At 36.2% G+C, this 18,245-nt stretch overlaps 2 protein-coding genes across 3 annotated transcripts in view; one reads left to right on the forward strand and one right to left on the reverse strand.

Moving 5' to 3' along the window:
* Window positions 1–18,245, forward strand: part of WDR45B (WD repeat domain 45B) — an 83,991-nt gene that overhangs the window by 59,733 nt on the left and 6,013 nt on the right. For both annotated transcript variants that reach the window (XM_044671688.1, XM_044671689.1), the window contains one exon: window positions 17,050–17,240. In XM_044671688.1, the coding sequence (XP_044527623.1) occupies window positions 17,050–17,240 (191 nt within the window). The remainder of the gene's footprint in view (window positions 1–17,049; window positions 17,241–18,245) is intronic.
* Window positions 8,211–18,245, reverse strand: part of FOXK2 (forkhead box K2) — a 65,337-nt gene continuing 55,302 nt past the window's right edge. Inside the window, exon 13 of the mRNA XM_044675188.1 lies at window positions 8,211–8,284. The gene's annotated coding sequence lies outside the window, so the exon portion shown is untranslated. The remainder of the gene's footprint in view (window positions 8,285–18,245) is intronic.

The following is an 18,245-nucleotide window of genomic DNA, read 5'->3' on the forward strand; positions in this document are numbered from 1 at the left end:
TCTGTATATCAGCTATTCTCTTTTGAATGATACTTCTGGAACCCTCTGACAACAGAAATCCAAGATATTGTACTTGAGGAAAAATGCATTGTAATTTTGCCTTAGAGATTTTATGCCCTTGTTTGTACAATTCAATCAAAAGAATCTTGCTATGTCTAAGACACATCTTTGCATTTGGGGATGCTAAAAGAATATCATCCACAAAATGTACTAATTTACTCTCTTTAAACTGAATCGTTTTTAGATCTCAATTTAGAATTTGAGAGAATTGGCTAGCTGAATCTATACCTCTGTGGAAGACGAGCCCACGTCATCTGTGTTTCCTCCCAATAAAAGCAAAGATCTTTTGAGACTCCTTTTCAATTGTTATATAGAAAAACATGGAGCATAAATCTACCACAGTGAAATATTTAGCCTGACTTGGAATGGAAGAAATTATAACAGCTAGACTTGGCACAACTGGACGAGTTTTGATGACATAATCATTTACTGCTGTCAGATCTTAGATAAATCAGTAAACAGGTCAGCCATTTTAATTTAATTTTCTCTTCTTTATAGGCAAAATTGGTATATTGTACTCAGAAAAGCACAGTATTTTTATCCCTGTTAGATTAGGGACTCAGTAATTGGTTGTATACCATCTATTGCCTCCTTAGTCAAGGGATAATGAGGCACACAAGGAACTGGTCCTTCCTTTGTCCTCACCCTGACTGGAGTAGCAGATTTTAGCAACTCAATATTTGTGGATGATCTTGACCACAAGTCCTTAGGTATGTCCTCAACTCATCACCATTATTAATTAAATTCTTATTATCACTAATTAAATCAATATTAACACCAAGTGCACCATTTCCATTATCCACAATTACATTTTCATTATCTTTAACACATACAGTTTCATCAATATTCACTTTATTCCCATTACCTTGTTTAATTCTGAATTTCAGGCACACCTTCATAATGAAGCTGTCCCTCCATTCAGGTTACCATGATTAACATTTCCCTGGACAACATGACTGTACTTCGGTTGCTCTCTGGCCTTTATATAATCCTGCATTGTTGCCATATTGGGAGCTTGAATACCCTGGTAGCAAGTATTTGGACATTGAAAACTATTCTGAGCATTAAATCCATAATTAATTGCCATTATTCCAATTGTTCCATCTATACCCATAAGTACCATTATTATTATTATATCTCTGTCCATATGATCTTCTTTTAAACCTACATTCCACACATAAAGTAAGTTTGCTGTCTTTTGTATCTCATATTCATACTGGCATTATTTTTATAGTTGTTAGTACTATTTTTTCTCTCAGAAGCCCTCAATGCTGCCACTGCATTTATTTCACTGATTTCCTTTTCATTTGCCCTACTATTAGCCTCCCTAAGTTGTTTCTTGAGGCTCTCTATTACTGCATCCTTCTCATCATTCACTTTATCTTTCTCCTGGGCAAAGACATAGGTAGCCTTTTGCTTTAGTTCTTCTAGGCTAAGGAACTCCCAATTTGGATAATTCTCATTGAAAAATTTCCTAACTTGGGCAATAGCATTTTTTAGAAAAAGACGTTTAACATGCTCAATGGTGGTATCTCCTAAGACATTGAGGCCTAAATAAATTTTGGCAGGTTTGATGATTCGGCCTAGAAAAGTAGCCGGTGTCTCCTGTCTAGTCTGTCTTGCTTTTTTCAAACTTAGAACAAGTATTTGGGCGTCTTGAGTTCTTTTCCATAACTTTAATGATAGATTTCCTGGCCTCCTTGAGCATCCTATAAACAGGAACTGAATTTAAACCCAGTTTCTCCCAGGCCACAGGACATGGTGTCATCCCTTCTATATTTCTTGTTTCCTCCACAAACTTATTCCTATCATGATTCAACAATATCTCCCCTAGGACAAACCAACAATCCTCAAAATCGGGGTCATGTGTTTTTAAAAAACAGCCTGAAAGATTTTTACAAATTTGCCAGGATCATTGTGAAAGCTTGGAATTTTCCTCTTTAAGCTCTCCAGATCCTCCGTTCTAAACTTCGTATGCTGCCTTACATAGAATATTCCATCATCCATTCAATGTTCATTAGAGATATTGGTCTGTAGTTTTCTTGGTTTTTTCCCTTAGGTATCAAGGTGAGAATTCTATTATCGAAAAAAAATCTGATAGAACCCCTTTTCCTATATTTTTTAACAACTTACATAATGCTGGAATGAAATATTCTCTGTATGTTTGATAGCATTTTCTCAAATCCTTCTATTATTTTTTCTCCTCTTGGGAGTTCAACTATGTCTTATTTCTTTTTTACTGAGTTTGTCTAACGAGAGTTCCTTAATTCTTTTTCCTTTAATTTGGATGTTTTATATTTTTGTAAATATTTATCCATTTATTTTAGGCATAATATTTAGAAATTGGTTTGGAAATATTAGTTAAAAAAAAGATTGTTGTGCTCGCTGTTTATAAAATAATTAACCCATAAGTCACAAGGATGATAGTAGCTTTTAACAATTTAATCTTAATATAAATATAGTCTTAAGAAAGAAATAAGTTGGGAAAATATTTCCTAGCCTACCACCCTAATGTTACCATCCTACAAGAGTGTCTTCCGCCCAAGCCCTTCTTTTCCTTGGTTTCATTTTTTCATAGTCCTCTTTCTCCATGTCCCATCCTGCGCTGGTCTATCACATCAAAGTTCCAGCCAAGCTAATGGACTGGCTCCAAGGAGCAGAAAGTTCATGACCCTGGGAGGAAAGGGGTTCCCTTTACATAATACCACTGTGCTTCCTTTGGTAGAGAAGCATGTTGAAATCTCCAAGATTTACATGCTTAGTCTCCCCAATGAATCATTTCACATAACCAGCTTATATCCCTAAAGATCTCATAGTAGAAGTTCATATAATGTTGTACTTTCTAAGAAGAAATTACAATACTTTGGAGATAAGAGGGAAATAAAAGAGAAAGAGAACAAAACCAATGATTGGTAGGCACATTGACAAAAAGCCAATTAGGGGGCAATCCCCTTTGGCATAAGAATTTAGATTCAGAGTAAATGTGTTCATCCCTCCTCAGTTCGATTCACTATGTCCCAAAGTTCATTCTGGATCTTTTGATGCAGTGTGTGGTTTCTACAGGCTTCTTTATGGTGCCTTCTTCAAAAAGTTTACTTTCTTGATTCAGGGAGTTAGCTTTTCCTGAAATTTCTCTCAAAAAAATTTTTTTTTTTAATCTTGGATTTTATAAAAATTTTACAATCCACCCTGAGGAAGGTGTTGACCAACACCCGAATCGACTCAGGATATATGGTTGAGTTATGGGGTATATGAATAAATTTTCAAAAGAAAATCCAAAAACATAAAAAGAAAACCCCAAATAAAAGAAAAAATTAAATTGACCTGGGAAGTAAGTGGGGTAGGCAGTGTCTACACTGTGCTGTTAGGCTGTTTCTAGGCTAAAGGCCCTTTTGGCCCTGAGCTGGAAATTCAAGCAGAGGCTTCAGACCCACATGTTGGGTACAAGGGGTGTAGCCAGGCCAGCAGGGGGTAGCTACTTAGTTTTTCACCTTCCACACAGTGCTTGGGGCAACAGCAAGGAAGGTTCCGAGCAAGCAGATGGGCACCCTCAGGATGCAATGAGAAATGGCTTATCCCTTTCCATCAAGAGCCCCAGGCTTAGTTCACAGGCTTAGTTCTGTAAGGAAAAGCAAAGGAGATGAGAGCTCCTGAGAGAGTTCCCCTGAGGGGAAAGATGGAAAGCCCCTGTAGGAGGGAAACACAGTTTTATCTACTCACTTAAAGAGGAGTAAAGGTTCTAAATTGCAGACTTCCTATTGCCAAAAATGTAGGATTTAAATTAACGTCCAATACTCCAAGTTTTATATTGTAAAGTTTATTAATAATCACTATCAGTAAAAGAATAAAAAGGTAATTATCTAACAGAATAAGAGCACATGACCAAGTTCTCCTTGCCTGTTTAAAAGAACTGTTAGCAGAGAGGGAAGGAGGGAGGGAGGGAGGGAGAGAAAAGGAGAGGAGAGTGGAGAGGAGGGGAAGGGAGGGGAGGGGAGAGGAGAGAGAGAGAGAGAGAGAGATACATACATAAAAATTATCCTCCCTATGGCAGCACATAATGTGAGGAGGAAAGTGGGGTGCTGGGAATCGTAATTCAAGGGTATAGAAATTAATTACACAATATGTATAGCATTCTTTCTCATAAATTCCTCTGGATTATCCTGAATCATTGCATTGCTGCTACTATAAAAGTATATTGCATTTGATTGTGCCATAATGTATATTAACTTTTTCATTTTTGGCTCTAGGAATTTGGTGTCTTTTTAAGAAGCTGATTAGTTTATCTCTTATTAGTTTTAAAACTAGCTCCCCAATTTATTTTTAAAATTTTATTAATTTGCTGTTTATTTCTCTTTCAGTTTTGTTGATCTCAGTTTTATTTATTTATTTTTTTATGTTAATCTCAGTTTTGATTTTCATGGTTTTTATTTTGTGTTAAATTAGTCTAAATTTTTTTTCTCATTTTCTGGTTATTTTAGTTGTATTGCCCAAATTATTGATTTGTTATTTCTCTCTTTTGTTGATAAAAGTGTTTAGAGATAAATGTTAGACCAAGAACTCCTTTAGCTGCGAAATTTTGGGCATGTTTTTAGGTCATTTTTATTGAAACAATCTATATTTTCTGTGATTTGGTCTTTGGCCTATCTATTCTTTACAGTTAAGTTATTTAGTTGCCAATATTTTTTTTCAGTGGTCATTAAATTCAATTTTTATTGCATTTTGGTCAATACAAGAGAATATTTCTATTTCTCTTTATTTGTCTTTATGCCCTCATACATAGCTAGTTTTTGTTGATGCTATGCACACCTGAAATGTGTGTATGTCTTTTTATTGCTATTCAGAAGTTATTAGAAATCTATCATACCTAACTTTTCTAAAATTCTATTTACTGAGTAATAAACTTTTTTTAAAAATTCATTTTTTTTTGTTTTGATTAAAGACTTGTTCTTTTTAACTAATTTTTTTTAGAAAAAATTTTTCCATGGTTACATGATTCATGTTCTTGCCTTCTTTCCCTCCGCCCCCCACCCCCTGTAGCCAATGCACATCTCCACTGGTTTCTTCATGTGTCATTGATCAAGATCTATTTCCATTTTATTGATAATTGTTCTAGAGTGTCATTAAGAGTCTACATCCTAAATCATGTCCGCATCAACCCATGTGTTCAAGCAGTTGTTTTTCTTCTGTGTTTCCACTCCTGTAGTTGTGTTCTTTTCCATAAATCCCTCAGAATTGTCCTGGGTCATTGTATTGCTGCTATTACAGAAGTCCATTACATTTGATTTTACCACAGTGTATCAGTCTCTATGTATAATCTCCTGGTTCTGCTCCTTTCCCTCTGCATCAATTCCTAGAGGTCATTCCAGTTCACATGGAATTCCTCCAGTTTATCATTCCTTTGAGTACAATAGTATTCCATCACCAGCAGATAGCACAGTTTGTTCAGCCATTCCCCAGTTGAAGGGCATACCCTCGTTTTCCAGTTAAAAAGATTTGTTTTTTAAGATTACATTTTACTTTATTTTCATACTCTTTTTCTCTCCTTTGCCTACCCACCTTAATTCAGGAATCAAGAAAAACGGAACCCTTGTTACACACATGCATGTTCAAAAACATAAATTTGTGTTAAAGAATGTCTTAATTTGCACTCTAAATCTTTTACATCTCTATCTTTGTCAGGAGGCGGGGTAGCATGTCTCATATTGAGTCCTCTAAAATTGTGGTTTTTTTATTCTTTTGATTGTGCCTAAGAATTCTCTTATGGGTAAGTTCATTCCATTTACATTCAAAATTATATTATTTATGGTATATTTTCCTTCATTTTATTTTCTTATGCTTTTTCCTCACTTTACTTTTCTGGCTCTACTTTACAAAGAATTGATTAAGGAGTGTGATCAGCTCTATTTAATCTATCTTTGATGCAGTCTGCTTTTGCTTCCCTGCCCCTCTTCTCTTTCCTTCCCCTTGAATCTAATCACAGGTTTTTCCTCTCTTCTTAAATTCTAAAAAAAAATCCCAAACCCTTACCTTCTTAGAATAGATATTCTTAGTTCCAAGGCAAAAGAACAGTAAAGACTAGGCATCTGGGGTTAAGTGACTTGTCCAGGATCACACAGTTAGGAAGTATTTCTGAGGTCAGATTTTAAACTAGGACCTCCTCTCTCTAGGCCTGGCCTCTGTGTATTAAGCCACTTAGCTGCCCCTCCTCTTAAATTCTTTCAAGAAGAATTCTCCTGGATTCTTTATTACTCCTCCTATTCTTTCTCTTTTCCTTTGTTTCTCTGTTTATTTAAATGTATTTCTAGCATCTGTGTCTAACCTTCCCTTCAATGACCAACTCAGATAAAATTGAGCTTCAAGTGTTGCCCATTGTTTTAATTTGCATTTAATTATTACTGGTTTAGATAATTTTTTCTTTAATTTCTTTTGTTACATTTTAAGCCCTGTGGCATTTCAGTATCTTTCTCAAAAAAACTCAAATGGGGTCACAAAGATTTGGATATGAATGAAACTACTGAACAAGAAGAATATGTGTATTAGTAATAAAATATTAATATTAATGTATTGTGGCATCTTTAGCACAATGTAGTTTCTATTTATTTTTTTAATTATCTATTTTTGCTTTTGCCATATTTGAGATCATTTCTACCCCTTCCTTTTTTAGTTTAGCTGATTTTTTCTCCAGTGTTATATTTTAACTTTGAATATTTATTTTTCAGGTATTTCTTGAAAATAATCTTTTGTTGAATTCTTCTTTGTAATCCAGCAGAGCATATGCTACAGAATACAGTACACTTAAATTCTCTGTAGGCAGCACTGTTTATCTTCATAGAGAAATGATTCTGGATAGTTGGGCAGGATGATATGGTAACTCCAAAGGTCTTCAGAAATCCACCAATAAATTCACATGAGCGGAACTTATTAATGTGATGGGGAAACTGCATGAAGGGATTCATAGACCAGTCAAATACCAGGGACCATTTTTTTTTTTTAAATTTTTGTGGAAAACTAATCTATTATGGGTAAGGGAGGTTGCTCTGATCTTGCCATACCCTTTGTCTTATGTAACTCCTCCTGATATTAGAGTTCTCAGAGGACATTTTTCACATCTTCTCTTTTTAAAGTATAAATAAATATTTCATTCCTATTTAATCCCTTTTGATGACTTCCTTATATTTGCCTTTTTATTTTTCTCTTGAATCCTTTGTTTTTATTTCACAATTTCTTTCAGCTCTTGACTTTTCATTATGAATGTTTGGAAGTCATATATAAAGTACCTTTTTCCTCCCTTGCTCAATTTTGTTGGGCAAGTTATTTTCAGTTGTGGATCTCTGTAGTTTTCCTTTTGTAATTTCAGATTCTTTTTTTTTTTTTTTTTTAACTCTGTGTATTGGTTCCAAGACAGAAGAGTAGTAAGGGCTAGGCAATGGGGGTTAGGTGACTTGCCCAGGGTTACACAGCTAGGAAGTGTCTGAGGCCAGATTTGAACCTAGGACTTCCCAGCTCTAGGCCTACCTCTCAATCCACTGAGCCACTGAACTGTCCCCAGAATTTCAAATTCTTTGCCCTTTGAATATTCAGAGTGGTGGCTACTAAATCTTTTGTGCTCCTCACTATTTGAATTCTTTCTTTCTGGCTACTTGCAGTATTTTTCCTTTACCTCCAAGTGCTATATTTTTACTATAATATTCTTGGAAGTTTTCATTTTGAGGTTTCTTTTAGGAAATGTAATGGGTAAAAAGGGGTTTTAGTTTGGTGAATATTAAAAGGTTTGGTCACCAGGGAATTGAATAATTATCAATCCCCAATTAAAAAATAACCTCAAGTCAAAATGACTTTTATGGAAGTTTATTTACAAATGAGGAGAGGAAGAGAAAATAAGAAAATCAGAAAGAGGATAACTTAGGGTATGTAACACACTAGGTAATTTGCTCCGGCCCCCATGTTTAACCTAGGCAGATCTAATTAGTCCACAGTGGAGGGAGGCTCAGTCTTGAGGGCCAGAGGATCCCAGAGCCCCAGAGGTGAATGAAGCAAAAGCTTCAGTCACAGAGTGTCTTTTGAAAGGGAAGTTCCTTTAGAGAAGTTCAGGAAGATACAGTCTTTATACTCACCATGTGTAGTTTTAAGGGAAAGATTTAAGAACAGTCTCACCAAGGTCTCAGGGTCCCAGGTCCAGCACTCCTCCAGGTCCAAGTCAGAAACAAGAAGAGTTCCTTCAGGTCTAAGACACGAACAAGAAGAGTCAAAAAGGCAGAGCCCTGGAAGTTCTCTTAATTTATCCAGGCCATTTCTTTTGTCACTTCCTGTGCCTTTCTCTTAGTTTATGTGTCCAATTACAATAGATACTTTTCTTAGGACTGCCTAGGGGGGCAGTTAATTAATTCTGATTTGTCACCCATTTTTGCACACATGGGTCACAGACCTCCCCACTTGAGAATGAAATGGAGTTTACACTTTTGGTGATTAGATTTAAGAATGGGCAAGGTAGATTTATCTCATCATCACAGAAATGACCATTGGATTCTGTGTATTTCTATTTTGCTCTGTGCCTGTTTTTTCTTTGTTTCTGTTTTTAAAACTCTTACCTCCTTCCTTAATATCAATTATAAGACAGAATAGTGGCAAGGGCTAGGCAATCAGGGTTAAGCAGTGACTTACCTTCAGAAAGTATCTAAGGCCAAATTTGAACTCAGGTCTTCCTGACTACAGGCCTGGTTCTATATCCACTGTGCTACCTTCTTGTCCCTACCCTGTTTTTTTAAGAGGTCTTGGCAATTTTCTTTTAAGTTTTCTTCTTGCATTCTAGTTTCTGGTCTCTTTTTTCTTTTGGTCATGGTTCTAATGATTCTTGTATTACACCTCAATCTGTTTTCTAGGTCAGTCGTTTTTGGTATTGGATAACTTAAATTTTCTTCTGTTTTTCAGTCTTTTGTTTTAAGATTTTTTTGTTGTCATGGAATCATCAACTTCTTCTAATTTTCAAGGACTGTTATCCTTCCATGTCTTTTCTCCTTGGTTCTCACTTCTTTTTTAATTCTAGTTGACCAAGTGGTATTTTACTTTGAGGCATGTACATCTTATAAATACATTTACATATTTTTGAATTTGTATTTTGTGCATGTGTATCAACATTATAGCATTTTATGATGGAATTCATTTTTTGTTTTATCCTTCCAGGTATTGTGAATAAAATTCTCTAAAGATTGTATTTTAGTTTTGTGTTAGTTAAAATCACCTGGGGTTCTATTTGGAAGGATTGAACCTCAATATAGTGTTTGACAAACTTCTGTGGACCTATGGGGGTCCTTAAAACTACATTTCCCGTGGTCCAATGGGTTTCCTGTTTTGGATGACGTATTGAAGGTGAGGGACTGTTTTAAAAGAGGGGGAAGTGACTTGGAACTTCCTCTTTAGCTACCGGCCTCTTTAGCTACCTGAGCTCGCAGAGAGAGGAAAGGTAAATGGCGGAGGTGAGGTTGGAATAGGTTTCTTACAGGCACGTGGTCAGTTTATCTCTATCAGCATGGCTTTTATTAAAATACTATTCTTCCTTTTGATCTTGGCCCTCATCATTTTTAATCATAACAGTTTATAATTATTTATTAGTAAAGGTTAGAGAGAAAGATCACATGATTACCTGGCCATGCTTAATTAAAAGCCTTTTCATATCCTTCATCAGCTTGTCTGCTCCTAAGCTGCTATACCTAGCCAGTGTGTCCATTCCCTCTGAACCAAGAATTAAACACCCCAGAAAAGGGAGACAGAGGGACAAATGTCTAGTAAGAGCGAAAGAGCTTCCTGCGTCCCCTTTTTTTATAAAGCCAGTTTTTACCACTTCTCCTGCGACTCTCTCATTGGATAGACTTGATTTCAGTTCAGGTCAGAGGCCTGTCTTCTGCATGCTAGGAGTTACACAGGATTTGGGGCCAGCCTTTTCTGGGAGCCACTTTTGGTTGCCTCTGGCATCCTCTCATAGTGCACCTGGGCACCCAGTCTAAGGATGGGGCTGATATGATCACAATGGGTTTTCAACTAGAATAAGGGGTATAATTTATATTAAATTCACACACAGCTTTATTTCTGGAACTGGGACTTTATTTCTGGAACTGGGACTTTATTTCTGGAACTGTGTTATGGATAGGCTTTGCACATATCTAGAGGAAATGTCTGGGTCTTGCTTCATCCTCATTTGTATTCTCTTGGGTTTTGCTGTTGATTCCTTGGAAAATGATTGATTGTTCTTCAAGGATATCAGAGGTAGTAGCTCAAGCTGGGGACTTGCAAGCTTTTAATGATTCAGGATGAAGTCTGATCATTGCTTTCCTAATTTGATTTTTGCAAGCTCCTGTCTTGAGATTGGGGTTTGTCTCTGATTTCAGCTGTTGCTGACTCTGGCCAACTTCAGCTAGCTTTGAGTAAAGGTACCTCCAGCCTCCCTCTTTGTTCTTATCTTCCTTTCTTGGTTATTAAGCTATATATAGGCTTTAGATTAGGCAGTGGGCTATATCTGAAACACTGTGCCATTCCTAGGGTCACAGCCAAATGGATACTATTTGCTCAGTGCATAACCAATTGTGTGTGACCACTCCTTTCCCTGGTAGCAAGATGATGCAATTGAGAAATCAGTGGACCTGGAGTTGAGAGACCTGAGTTCAAAAGCAGTAGTTGTAGTATGACCTTGAATGAGACAATCTCTGTTTGTTTCAGTTTTCTCAATTGTAAAATGGGGATAATACTGGCACTTTGCTATTGATAGCTCCCAGGATTATTATGAGAATCAAACAATATGTAAAACTCTTAGCACCATGCCTAACATGTAGTAGGTGCTATATGAGCACAATCTTTTACTCTTACTCTACCACATCTATGCCTAGGTCTCTTTCTTAGTGTGTACTACATTTGTGTCCCAGCTCTAGAAAACTAATATCAGTGCTGCCAGTTGTTTTTGTTGTTCTATGTACAGTGTTAGACCCTTTCATGGTAGATCTGGAATTTCTTGTTCTTGTGAACATCTCTGGGCCCAGCTGATAGTCCTTGGCCATGAAAAGCTTTGTATAGAGCCAACTTAGGCTGGAAAAAGACTTAATTGTGATTTGCCCTTGCATTTTCTGAATAGGCCTTGGACTGGTTTTTGTACCCTTTTAAGTTTTGAGGTCAAGTCAGTAAGCATTTCTAGGCACTATGCTAAATGTTCAGGGTCTGTCAATCAATAAACCTTAAGTGCCTACTATGTGTGGAGCACTGTACTAAGTGCTGGGAATACAGAAATATACAAGACAGTTCTTGCTCCCAAGAGCTCACAGTGTAGTGGAGGAGATTATAAATAAACAAGTATATACAAACAAACTATGTACAGGATAAGTAGGAAATACTTAAAATCAGGAATTCAGATGTTTAGAGGCTTTGAGGAAGGCTTCCTTAGAAGTTTAGATTTTATTTGGGTCTTAGGGGAAACCAGGGAAATCAGTTGTTGGAGCATAGGAGAGAGAGCATTCCAGCCATGAGGAAAATGCAGATAGAAAATCCACATAGCCAAGTGAATGTCTTTTTCATGGAATAGTATCAAGTATTATTGAATTGAATTGAAGAGAACATGGCAGGAAATAAGGTATAAGATTGGTCTGTGGCAGTGAACTTATGGCATGTGTACCAGAAGGGGCACTCACAGCCCTCTCTGTGGGCATGCACACCATCACCCCAGCACAGAGTTTGCCAGAATTCATTACTAGAAAGCCAGAGAGATGAGGGATCAGAGTGCTACCCTGCCCCTTTCCACATGTGACTGAAGACATTTCTCACTGGGCTAGGTTATGAAGGGCTTTGAAATGTAAAGGTTAAATTAATGATTGGACAATGATTATATGAAATGATGTGGTTGCCAGTATTTATTATGTCTTTAGTCAGAAATTTATTTATAAATATTTACAATAAAGTAGAGGAAACAATAAAGTAGAGAAATATGAAGAGGTTATCAACCTAAATGTTTTGCTCTGGGTCTTCTTAATTCAGGCAGAGATTAATTAGCTCTCAACCAGGAAGACTGGTGATGAGTAACCACACGACCTCCTCCAAGATGGAAGCTAGTCTCTTAGGAAACTAGGAAAGGAGTCAGCCTTTCACTCTCTTAATGAAGTAATCCAAGAATCAGAGTCCAAGTAGAAGCCAACAAGCCACAGTCTCCAGCAAAGCTCCCTGTAAGATCTCTAAGACTATCTCCAGAAAACAGTCTCTTCAGACTATCTTCTCAAAGACAATCTCCTCTGAGGGAGTTCAGTGCTTGCTTTTATGGTGACTTTTTGTTCTTGCCCCTCTTCACAGGGGCCAATCACAGTTTCCAAATTGTCTAGCACTGCCCAGGGGGCAGTGTATGTGGGATTCACACCTCTCATCCTCTGAAGGTGTCAACTCTTATCAAAGGCCTCTGAAGGTGTCATCTTTGATCATAGGATTCACAAGTTTGGGATCCATACCTCTCATCCTCTGAAGGTGTAAATTCTTATCAAGGATTCAGAAGTTTCTGACTGAAGTTAAAAGGGTGGAGCTCTCCAAGTAAGTGAATTTGAACTCCCTTACTTAGTGTTGAGTAGGAGTGTTTTTAAGTTTTTGGTTGATTAACTCAACATAGACAAAGAGAATAAAGAATTCCCTTTTAAAGAATGCCAAACAGAGGTTTTTGATTTTGATTCTGGAAGTGATAGGGAGCCACTATAACATAACTGTACTTGCACTTTAGGAAAATCACTTTAGTGAGTAAATGAAGACTAGATTGGAGTTGGAGAAGAGATATGAGGCAGGCAAATCCACCAGCAGTCCAGGCATGAGGTAATGAGGGTACGAGAGTGGTACCAGTGTCAGAGTTGGGAATGGGGCTTATTCAAGAGCTTTCAAAAAGGTGAAATTGATAACCTAGGTGGTGAGCCTGTAGGACTGTTGCCCTCAACAGTAGGGCAAGTAGGATGTGGGCAAGGTTCAGGGAGAAAGCTAATAAGTTCAGTTTTGAACATGTTGGAACCCAGGTGGACTTTGGGAAGATCAACTTTGATGGCTGAATGGAAAATTCTTTGAGACCAACCAGAGTTGTAAGTAGTTATAAATAGGAGCTGGGCTTCTAGTTATGAGTAGAAGTAGCTCTTTCCATTCATCTAGCAATTAAACTTTGTCTTTCAGATTATTTTATAAAATACTTTCAAACTGCTTTTCCAGATATTGAACACATATTAGTCTAGAATTTAAGAAAACTGATACTTAATGCATTTGTCCTGGTTGAATTTTTTTTAATCTTGTACCTTTTGTTTTAGACTTGATACTGAGCTAGATAGTTGGGGTTGTGTCTTGCTCAGGATCATATAGCTAAGGAAGTGTCTGAGGTCACATTTGAACCTAGGACCTCTTGTCTCTAGGCCTGGCTCTCTAACCACGAAAAAATCATTTTGCCAAGCATGCCTGTGGTTCCTGCTGCTGGGGAGGCTTAGGCTAATGGATTGCTTGAGTTTGGGGATTTTGAACTTCAGAAAATTAATATGGATTCAATGTCCAATATGGTGAGGTTTCAGGATTAGAGGGCCATTAGACTGCCTAAGGAGAGAAAACAGAGCTGATTAAAGATTTTTGAGGTATGGCCCATCAGTGGCTTTTGTACTTCCAGCCCTGGTGAGCATATTAGCATATTATCTCTCTCTAATAGCCCTTATTCCCTGCCTTCCCCTCCTTTCCCCACCCCCCAAAAAAAAGTAAAGGGGAAAAAAAATCTTCATTTTAAACAAGTATTTTGCCTTAAGTTTTTTTGTGGAACATTCTGATGAATAGTAGTTCTGCCTGACTGAATATCCACTCAGACTGGCAAGAATATGGATATATTCGTGTCTTTTGTAAGATGGTTGAAAGGATAGTGTGTTTTAGTGGTTTTTTTTGTTTTGTTTTGTTTACAGTAATCTACATTGCATAACTATTTCCTAGGCTTGGTATACTCTTTTTTTTCTAGAAGATTCCTCTGTCATTCTCTTCTTAGTAGTTTACAATGGATTCTGGTGACTTACAATATCAACTCCAAACACTTTTTCTCTATCAATGCAGTCTTAGCATCTTCTACTCACTGTCAGACCACTCACCATGTTTAACATTCTTCTCAAAGAATGTATTCGTATGTCATGAGGCTTTTGAGTCTTTGGCTTCTTTAATTCCTTGTTCCTTATTTTTGTTTTCTATTCTGATTTTTGTTTTCTAATCGATTCTGGCCAATTCTCACCTTTGCATTGAAAGAGATACAGAGACAGTTAAAAGGGATAGGTCTGGAGTGCTGGACTAGGTATTAAGAAGAACTGAGTTTGAATCTACCCTCCAGTACTTATTAGCTGTTTGACACTGGATAAGTTACTTAACTTCTCTGATTCCTTCTTTGTTAAATAGCACCTTCTTGACAGGGTTGTTGTGAGGGTCAAATGAGATAGCATATATAATGCATTTTACAAATTTTAAAGCCATGTATAATTGTTAGCTATTATGATGATGAAATTACCAAGCATTAAAATTTTATGTTGATTTAATTTGGAGGATCTTACCAAGTTCTTTGTAGAATTTCTATGCCTCTTTATTCTTTGCAATGGATCATTGATCCATAAGATGCAGTTACTTTGAAAAAAATAAACATTTTCTTATTATGAACATGACAGGTTTTTTTTTTTGCTTGATATTTTGTTTTTATTCCAATTACATTTTAAAAACAATCTTCAACATTTGTCTTTCAAAATTTTGAGTTCCAAGTTTTCTCTCTTCCTCTTCACTTCCCTCTTCATTGAGAAGGCAAGCACTTTGATAGAGATTGTACATGTGCAGTCATGTAAACACAGTTCTATATTAGTCATGTGAAAGAAAAAGAATAGTATGTTTCAGTCTGCATTCAGACAATATCAGTTCTTTCTCTGGAGGTGGATAGCATTTTTCATTGTAAGTCTTTTAGAGTTGTCTTTGATCTTTGTATTGCTGAAAATAGCTTAAGTTATTCATAGTTAATTATTATACAATATTGTGTTCAGTGTCCTCTTGGTTCAGCCCACTGGAATTTGATAGTTCTAATGAAACTTGTCCATATATGTTACAAGTGGAATAAAAAGTGGATTGCATGAAACGTCATGTTTTCTATGTAGAACTTAAAAGTATATGTCAACTTTAACACGGTCATACCAATACTACCTGTTTTATCTAGATTTCTTTTTTACTCTGCTTTAGTTCTGTTCAGTATGTGTATGTATTACATTCTGTCTTCTTTCTTTTTTATCACTATTATTTCTTGTCTTCATGTAATATTCTCCTTTCTCCCATTAAAGCTTTTTCTTGTCATAAATAAGTATATTAAAACAAAACAAATTTGTATTGAATTGGTTAAGTTTGAAAATGTATGTGTAACTTTTCTGCTGTTCAATCTCTTTTTCTCCAAGAAATGGGATGTATACTTTATCCTTATCTTTTGGGAATTGTGATTGGTTATTGCATTCATCAGAGTTCTTAACTTTTCCAAAGTAGTTGTTGTTTTACCATGTTGTAATCAGTGTATAAATTGTCTTCTTAGTATAGATTTTTTTTCTTACTTCTCATTTCATTGATAGTGAAAATGTAACTATAGATAGGATTTATTTCTTTGTTGGTCATTGGATACAGATCTTCTTAAATTTAGCATACCTTGCAAGAGTTAAGTCAAAGTTTGTTTATATGTTAACTTAGTTTCATGGTAGTGGTGTATGTATGAAATTTCATCTTTGTAGGGAATTATGGGTAAAAAACTCCCATCACTGATACAAACGAGCAAATTATAGTTTTAGAGAGTTTCTTGTGACACTGAGAGTTCACATTAAATTGACCCAAGTTGAGTGTGTCAGAGGTGGAATATGAGCCTACATCTTTGTGTCAAAAGGGCCATCTATCCACTACCTCTTAAGAAAATCAGTATTCTGTCAAAAAATACTTATTAAGTCCTTACTATGTGTCAGGCACTGTGCTAAACATTTGAGCTGGAGGGGAGCAGAGCTTTTGGGACACTCTTCCCCCTCTGAACATGCACCTCTCATCACCTGCTCTCCTGCCCAGTAGCCTAATGGGAGTGTTTCATCCCTCCCCTGTTTGGGGTAATGGGGGTGGGGTGAGGGCTACTTCAGATAGCAGGGTGGTTTCAAAGTAAAATGGGGCCAGGGAAGGGAGTCAGAAATTTTGCTTACTAATAATTTTCTTGGTGTCAAAATGGAAAGGTATAGAAATTATTTAAAGACATAAAATAAATGGTTCTTTAGAATTTCCAAAAGGTTTTACATGAAAAGCTATATTTTATTTAAAGTTAGAAAGTACAGTGGTAGTAGTTTAGGCACAAGGTTTAAATTGGGGGAAGACTTTCTCATGGACAGGTCACTTCTTTTTTTGGTGATTGTATTATTTTTTTAATTAGAGAGAAACAAAACAAGTTAGAAGACCTAGAAGTAACTGAAAGTTTTATTATGTTATCTCTGCCTCTGCTTTTTCTAACATTTTTTTCTTTGTCTTTTTCCCCCTCTATTTTTGGCTGATTTCCTATAGATTATGTTCAGTGAGCATTCTTTTCAATTTTGCTTGAGCGATACCTCTTTTGTGACCTTTTGGGAAATATGGAACTTAGGAAGAATACCATAGACTGCAAAATATTTTCTTAAGGGTCTTCTCAATGTTTAATATTATACTTAATTCTGAATCCTGTTAGAGAAAATGGAGTAAAATTATGCCTTAGTAACCGAAACCTTTGGGCATTCAAAAAAGGAAAGAAATAAGAAACATTTTTGTAATTTGAGATGCTTAAACTTATTTTCCTTATTTGTTTTTGTTGTGATTGTGTTTTGGAGTAGTAGGATCCTTTTTTTTTAACCCCAACAGCTGTGAATATGGTGCAGAAAGGGGAATGGCCATAATATGAAAAGTTTGGCTATTTACACAGTCTTGAATCTCATTTCTGAATATTTTTGCATCCAGGTCTATGTGTTTTGTGTCCAAATAGCAACAATTCTCTCCTGGCATTCCCTGGAACACATACAGGCCATGTGCAGATAGTAGATCTGGCCAACACAGAAAAACCTCCAGTTGATATCCCAGCACATGAAGGAGTTCTAAGCTGTATAGCTTTAAACCTCCAGGGAACAAGAATTGCAACAGCTTCTGAAAAAGTAAGCTTAACTTCAGATAGTATCATTGAGACTAAAGTTTTAGTCTGTTCTATTACTGTTTGACAGTTAACATAGACATATTGTGAAAATCAATGTTTTAAAAATGAAGATGTTTGTGTAATCTTTTTTCAGACATAATCATATAGGATGTATATAGTGTCAAGGCCAGATAAACAATTCCTTGCTCCTTTAGAGAAAACAATTGGTGATTAAATTAGTTCCTTTAATCACATCCTCCATTTCACTTTTAATTTGAGTGACTTGTAAGAGTTTTTTGACATTTACTTTACCTAAATCATTAGCCTATATTTACATATTTTAGGTGCCACCTATACCTGCTTAGAAGCCTCTGTAGTCACAAGATTTTATTGATTTATCTGGCGTAACCAGGCTGGATATTTAGAAAATATGTTTTTGTTTTTTAAATCCTAATATGTTTAGATTTGTTTCTTTGTTAAGAGAAAGGCTAGAATTATGGAAAGGCTAGAAAATTGACATTGCTTATTTTTAGTTCCTTCTTTTGTCAAATTAATGTCACTTTATAAATCTCTTCAGAAATTTTCATTTGGGATTTGACCTCACTTAGCTTAAGCTTATTCTCTTTTCCTCTCCTTCCCTCCCTCCCTCTCTCCCTTCTTCCTTTCTCTCTCTCTCCCTCTCTCTCTCATACACACACACACACACACACACACCCTTACACATGCGCACACGTACCATTCACACACTCCTTAAAGCCTTACTTTCTGTCTTAGTAACAATGCTAAGACAGAAGGGCAAGGGTTAAAATGGTTAAATGGGGTTAAGTGACTTGTCCAGGCTCACACAGCTAGAAAGTGTCTACAGCCACATTTGAACTCAGGTCCGGCACTCTATCTACTTAGCCACCTAGCTGCCCCTTTATTAACATTAAAAAAACAAAACAACTAAGACATTTATTTTTAGGTTTGGACTTCTGGTTTCTACTTAAGACCAAAGTTACATTATTTCATTTTTATTTTGAAGATG

This window comes from Gracilinanus agilis, chromosome 4 (genome assembly GCF_016433145.1).
Source record: "Gracilinanus agilis isolate LMUSP501 chromosome 4, AgileGrace, whole genome shotgun sequence".
NCBI classification, from domain to species: Eukaryota; Metazoa; Chordata; class Mammalia; order Didelphimorphia; family Didelphidae; genus Gracilinanus; species Gracilinanus agilis.